At 40.1% G+C, this 7,395-nt stretch overlaps 1 protein-coding gene across 1 annotated transcript in view; it reads right to left on the bottom strand.

Moving 5' to 3' along the window:
• Window positions 1-959: 959 nt before the first annotated feature.
• The window catches only part of sult2st3 (sulfotransferase family 2, cytosolic sulfotransferase 3), a 39,120-nt gene continuing 32,684 nt past the window's right edge, over window positions 960-7,395 (bottom strand). The window contains exons 4-6 of the mRNA XM_084336126.1: window positions 6,796-6,890; window positions 2,475-2,655; window positions 960-2,122 (exon numbers count right to left, since the gene is read on the bottom strand). Coding sequence (XP_084192252.1) covers window positions 2,007-2,122; window positions 2,475-2,655; window positions 6,796-6,890 — 392 coding nt within the window. The 3' untranslated portion in view covers window positions 960-2,006. The remainder of the gene's footprint in view (window positions 2,123-2,474; window positions 2,656-6,795; window positions 6,891-7,395) is intronic.

Here is a 7,395-nt window from a genome sequence, read left to right as displayed (position 1 = left end):
GCATCCAACCAACTAACACATCCAACTGTGTATTATTGGAATGATTGATTGAAAATTGTATTACCAGATGCAGAATGGGTACAATACAGTACGGCTCAATACACACAATTGTTAAGGGAATGCAGACCTACTTTCCATAGAACTTCATTCTTAGATGCTTCTATAGAAAGTAGGTAAAACAAATTAAAAAGTTTTCTTTGCCCTATAGGAAAAAAACGTTTTCTTCGCCCTATTTTTTAATTAATTTTTTTAAACCTACTGTAGAGGGCCTAAACTTAACCAGTTGGAAACCAAGCGTACAGTAATAAAATTAGCAATCAATCAATCAATCAACTCAATAGGCCATGCTCACTTAGAACAGCGCAGCACCCAGCTCTCTCTCAGTCTGACCCGCGTTGCAGACAGGAGTGTGTGTGTGTGTGTGGCGGTGGGTGGAGACTAGAGCTAGCGCTGACAGTCAGAGAGAAGGAAAAAGAAATTAAAAAAAAAATACAAATTAATCAATCAATCAAATCACGATTTTTCTTTTGTTCTAGAATGACTCAAGACCCATCAATTACATCATCCAACATTGTTTAAAGGACTAACACATTCGCAGTGACAGAATCGCTTCATATTTAGTCGTTATGGCGCTATCAACATATCCATTTGTTGTCCGCAATCTTGTTTTCTCCCGGAGTGAGCCGGCGGAGTGATATGTGATTCGGTTGTGGGCGGGTCCTGAGCCCAGGACCGTGGATTGTTGCCAATAAAGACGTGTAAATGGACTGTTTCAGCCAATCAGAATCGAGAAATTTGCATGCCGTTGTATAATCATGTGTTACTACACCCACCAACAACACTGTATTCATGTGTTACTACACCCACCAACAACACTGTATTCATGTGTTACTACACCCACCAACAACACTGTATTCATGTGTTACTACACCCACCAACAACACTGTATTCATGTGTGTTACTACACCCACCAACAACACTGTATTCATGTGTGTTACTACACCCACCAACAACACTGTATTCATGTGTTACTACACCCACCAACAACACTGTATTCAAGGGAAGATACATTTTTATTCATTTCAAATAAGACTAGTGTCTTTGGAAACAACTGAACAAATATGTTCCACAGAGTCAAGGAAGTTTTATAAAATTGTTGAAAGAATACATAATATGTCCCCTTTATTCTTAGAACCGGCAAGCAAACAGGGTCACAACACCAACATGTTTTTATCCACAACATGCAGGCAAAAGGGTTTTACACATCTCCAACACAAAACCAGTCCTCCAGCATTTCAGATTCTGCAATCACTTGGCACTATTTTGTTTCTTGAAAAAGTCCAGTGTATTACTACGTGCTGGAGGCGGTGCACAGGAAACGTGGCCTATCCGCTGTTTCAAAATGCTGCAGGACCCTGGTTTTGTGTTGGAAATGGGAAAACTTTTGCCTGTATGTTGTGGATTAAAAGGTTTCTTCTCTCATGACTCGAACCTGTCTGTCTGAAGCTTCCCAGTTCACTCAGAACCCCTTACATACACTACACTACTGGCAAGTATTATATAAACGTAATGTCCAAAAATACAAACTATCTCTTGTCTGCATGTCACTTTTTTACTATATATAAATATAAAACTATATATATATCATAAAAACATGTTAATGTTAGATAATGTCTATAGCACTGTGTGTGTATTTTACTATAAAACTATATATATATATGTATATCATAAAGACATGTTAATGTTACATCATGTCCATATCACTGTGGTTGTAGAATATAAAAATGAATTAAAAAAATCATTTGAAATTAAACCGTTTGAATTTAATTGTCTTCATGGACTGTTAGCTGGAACCAGTGATCATTAGATTATTAGAAGAGCTTTTCATTCAACATCAACAATATAATTGACTAGTTACAGTAATTAACATTTGACATTTAACTGATGCTTTTATCCAAAGTGTCTTACAAATTGTGAACAACAAGTCAGCAGGAGGGGTACATCGCTTATTCTTCGTCCCAGGGGAATGATAGATTCTCTCCTTCCATTTCTTGCTGGATGACCTTGGAGAACCGTTCTTCCTGCTCTGCACTCAAGTGATTCCTCCAGTCGCCTGTTACCCCTGATCCACACACATATATAAACACACACACACACACACACACACACACACACACACACACACACACACACACACACACACACACATACATAAACACGCACACATATATACACACACACATATATATACACGTACACACACACACAGACAAACAATGACACAAAGTCAATGAATGCAGATAGAAAGATAGATATATACCCTGCCTCTTATAAATGATATATTATAAAATAATACAATTATATGATACACCAGGCCTGCAATAGTAATATCAAATATTAAAATGGATCAAATTCACAATAACATTATATTCTGGACAGGTGATATTATCACAGTGATGGGTGATTCCTCAGACCTTTCCTGAGGAAGGGAGACTTGTTGGCGTCCATGATGTCTGAGGGGACCAGCGAGTAGTTGGACATCATGTTTGTCTTCATGTTATTGAAGCAGCAGTGAGCTGTGATGCTCTGAATCACCTCCTCACTCAGAGACCTGCCCAGGAACACTGAGAACCGCCTCAGACAGCCTGGCAAGTCCTGAAACACAGAGAGAGAGAGCGACAGACATGCATATAGATAGATAAATAGATATGATAAATATGAAGTGATATATTTTCCTTGGCATGAAACAGGAAATAGTCATCAAACCATTAGGGACCTGCATGACACTTCTGTCTCTATTAATTCATATCTACAAGTTTTACCCAGAGGGATGATTTACAATAAAGTGCGGTGTGATTGTTGTTGTTGTTGTTGTTACTACTGGCATGATGCTCAATGAAAGTGACATTGCGTGTCTCCTATCCATCATGCAACGCATTCAGGCTCATGCGATAAGTTGAGAGGAAGACAGCCGGGGGCAGTGAGCTGTTTCACAATCTAATGTTCATTTTACATTTTAATGTATGTTTTTTTTTTATAACAAATATTTTACAAGTCGATTATTAATTTGTATATAGAATATTCGTTGACAGCCCTACTTAATTAACAGTAACTGCACACTATGTCACCCCCGAGTTGTTTACCGTCACACCCCTAATATATATATACAGGTCAATCAGGACCATGGAGAGATCCCTGCAGTCTGCCACCAGGTACGGATGTCGTCTGGTAATGTTACATAGATTTATATTGTTGTGTTGAGAGAGAGAGAGACAGAATTAGAATGTGAAATGGGCAGATTGTGCACACGGCAGACCACTTGGAACCACGTTAAGTTAAAAAACAAACAACCAGCTCATGACAGAGGATAGCTGGCTCTCAAAATGCACTTCCCTAGTGCTAATCACTTGAAAAGCATTTCTCGCATCATGGTTGGGCAAACGCGTAACTGGTTTATCTGTACTGATGCTTACTCAATATGAACCAAACTAACAGTAATTTATCTGTACTGATGCTCAGTCAATATGAACCAAACTAACAGTGACTTGTGTCTTTTCATGTCACCATCTACATACAATTAAACTGACCCCACATGGCCGGAGGCACCATGTCCAGTGCCTAGTTAATCTCAAACCTCTGAATCTTCTGTCATTGTGGGCTGCCTGACTTTGCTCGGTCATTCTTCAGGATCCATGACAAAGCATCTCAAAGTTCCAACGGCCTCAATCAAATATCATAATCCTTTTCAGCAAAGCAGCATGCTCGTACGGTGGTTGTACGGTGGTCATATGGTGGTCGTATGGCGTATGGTGGTTGTATGGTGGTCGTATGGCGGTCGTATGTTGGTCGTATGGCGGTCGTATGGTGTTCGTATGGTGTTCATATGGCGGTCGTATGGCGTTCGTATGGTGGTCCTATAGCCCAGGGGTTCCCAAACTTTTCAGGCCGCGACCCCCAAATAACGGTGTCAGAGAGCCGCGACCCCCACTATTATAGGAGATAATTTAAAATTTATTTTTTAAATATATATATATATATATATATATATATATATATATATATATATATATATATATATATATATATATATATATATATATATATATATATATATATATATATATATTTTTTTTTTTTATAAATGGAAATATATGGTTGAAACATGCAAACGTTCAAACGCACACACACTAATAAGCATTGGAGGCTTTTAACCAGGGCCGGACTGGGGAAATCATTCAGGCCAGGAAATATAGTCCCAGTCAGGCCACTTTTTAGGCAGGGGGTCTGGGGGTCCCCCACCAGGATTTTTTTTGTTACAAAGACTTCATTTCCTGCATTCTGGTGCAGGAATTTTTTTATTTGTACCCTTTAAATGCCAGTGTTTGTGATGGCATCACAAATTATTGTTAAAAAACAGGCTAGCATGTGTATGATTAGCAACAACACAGATTTTTATGGATTTTCAGTTTTTTTGTAATTGATCAAAAATACAATCTTTTATTCAACTTCAGCCCTGATCATAACACCACATATTCATTTTATAATTCTAACCCTTTAAATGCCAGTGTGTGTGATGGCATATATTTGCAATATATCAAATGCAAAGTAGATTTTTCTGGGGGGGATTATTACAGGCTAGCATGTGTCAATGATTAGCAGTTTTTTGTAAGGGTCCCGCCTCCACCAATCACATGCGGCTCCCTTTGTGTGTGTGAGAGAGCAAGAGAGAGAGAGAGAGAGAGATAGTTCTCCAACTTGTGTTGCAGTGATCTCCTGGTTGTTCCCCACCTAGGTTATCTAACTATTGCGCTGGTGCAACTAGAAACACTGGCCTAGCCTGCTTCTAAGTTCAGTGGCCTGACTGCATAAGAATTTTTATTTTATTTTTTGACATTATTTTTTTTATCATCTGGCGACCCCCCCCCCCCCCCCCCCCCCCCCGCGGCCCAGACTTTGGGAACCCCTGCTATAGCCTATCACACCAGTCTGTATGTGTAAACTAGTCTATCACACCAGTCTGCATGTGTCAACTAGTCTATCACACCAATCTGCACACACTATGTCATCTAAGGGTCTTGGCATACTTGCGTACCAGTACAAGTTCAAGTTCAAGTTCTTTAATAGTTGTCATACAGAAGTACAGAATACTTTCATACAAAATGCTTCTTACTGTTACGCTCCAGAGACTGTGCTAGACAAGATAGTATCAAATAACATAATAACATAATATAGCATGAATTTAGAAGAAGAAAATGAGGTCACAGTGTTCGGTATAGACATATGTACAATGTTCTGAGTTACCATATAATATACAATACACAATACTATGCAGTGTACTAATGTACAGTACTATCTAGTGCAAAGCAGAAATGGGATGAGGTACAATTTTAGGTACAATTTACAGTAAGGTGTACGAGTTGTAGTGCAATCCTTCATCCATAAATATAAAGTGTGGGGAGTGGGTGCTACAGTGTGTTTGTTTAAAGTGGGTGTGTGCTATAAGTGTGTGGAGTGGGTGCTACAGTGTGTTTGTTTAAAGTGAGTGTGTGCGTGTGGATGTGTGTGCTATGTGCGTTTGGTGGTTGTTGTTGTGTAGTGTTCATTCATTGTTCGTTTAGCAGCCTGATGGCCTGGGGATAGAAGCTTCTTCTGAGTCTTTCTGTGCTCGCCTTGAGACTCCTGTATCGCTTGCCTGACCGCAGCAGTTCAAAGAGGCAGTTGTTCGGGTGACTGGAGTCTTTAATGATTCTCTTAGCCTTGCCCTTGCAACGCTTGTAGTAAATGTTCTGTAGGGTGGGGAGCCCCCCTCCAATTGTGCGTTCGGCTGAACGTGTCACTCTTTGTAGTCTGCTTTGGTCTTGTGCAGTGCTATTCCCAAACCAGGAGGTGATGTTGCCGGTCAAGATGCTCTCCATTGTACATGAGTAGAAGTTCTTAAGGATCTTCTGGCTGACTTGGAACTTCCTTAGGCGCCTGAGGAAGTAGAGGCGTTGTCGTGCCTTCTTCACAACACTGTTAATGTGTGTGGTCCATGTCAAGTCCTCGGATATGTAGGCTCCGAGGTACTTAAAGCTGTTGACTCTCTCAACCGGTGCCCCGTCGATGCTGAGGGGGCTGTAGTCCTTGACCCCCGACCTCCTGAAGTCCACAAGTACACAAGTGGCTGCGTTATGAACAGCATTGTTCACATACTATGCTTGCGTATTTTGGGTATACCTGGAGGAGTGAAAGGTCTATTCACTAGGGGGCAGATCAGGGTCGAATCATCTCTGGTCGACGCATAGAATTATATAGAAGAAGAACATCTTCCCTGTGAACTACCCACTATCCAAATTTGCAACGTAACATAAAACATGGCACTCTAGAAGGTTATGTTGTGATCACGGCAGGAAAAGGTCTCAGACCTGTTTCCATGTAACTTTCCATGTCTAGTTTTAGTGTTTAGCCTGTCACATCCACACTGCCCCCACTGTTGACACGCTTCATTGCATCTTGTAGACGTGTAGTGTTAATTTCTGAGGATGTGTGAACGCATGTTTAAAAGCAAGTATACTGAGACCCTAACAGATGTTTTATTTAAACTACAAGCTCCATGTCTCAATCTCTGCTGCTCTGTTTACCTGCTGCCTCCACACTCCTGTGGGCTTTGCATCTCTGTGATCCAAGAAGAACTTGCAGAGAGTGATTTAGAAACATTAGGACTGAATTGACCTCCTTGATCTTCTTGCTGCATTTCTCCACATCATTTGAAAGGAGAGTTGAGTAAATAAATGAGTCAATAAGTTGAATGAGTACCTGGACCATCTCTTCATATGTGATAAACAGCAGTCTGTCTCCCAGGTCAGTGTGTCTCCAGCTTTTCACATGATCTGTCCATTTCCCAAACAACACTGGAATAACAGAGACAAACAACACTGGAATAACAGAGACAAACAACACTGGAATAACAGAGACAAACAACACTGGAATAACAGAGACAATGGAATAACAGAGACAAACAACACTGGAATAACAGAGACAAACAACACTGGAATAACAGAGACAATGGAATAACAGAGACAAACAACACTGGAATAACAGAGACAATGGACAAACAACACTGGAATAACAGAGACAATGGAATAACAGAGACAAACAACACTGGAATAACAGAGACAATGGAATAACAGAGACAAACAACACTGGAATAACAGAGACAAACAACACTGGAATAACAGAGACAATGGAATAACAGAGACAAACAACACTGGAATAACAGAGACAATGGAATAACAGAGACAAACAACACTGGAATAACAGAGACAAACAACACTGGAACAACAGAGACAAACAACACTGGAATAACAGAGACAATGGAATAACAGAGACAAACAACACTGGAATAACAGAGACAAA

Source organism: Notolepis coatsorum (genome assembly GCF_963971535.1).
Source record: "Notolepis coatsorum genome assembly, chromosome: 19".
In the NCBI taxonomy this organism is placed as follows: domain Eukaryota; kingdom Metazoa; phylum Chordata; class Actinopteri; order Aulopiformes; family Paralepididae; genus Notolepis; species Notolepis coatsorum.
The sequence above is the reverse complement of the archived record's forward strand: the minus strand, read 5'-3'. Positions and strand labels throughout refer to the sequence as shown.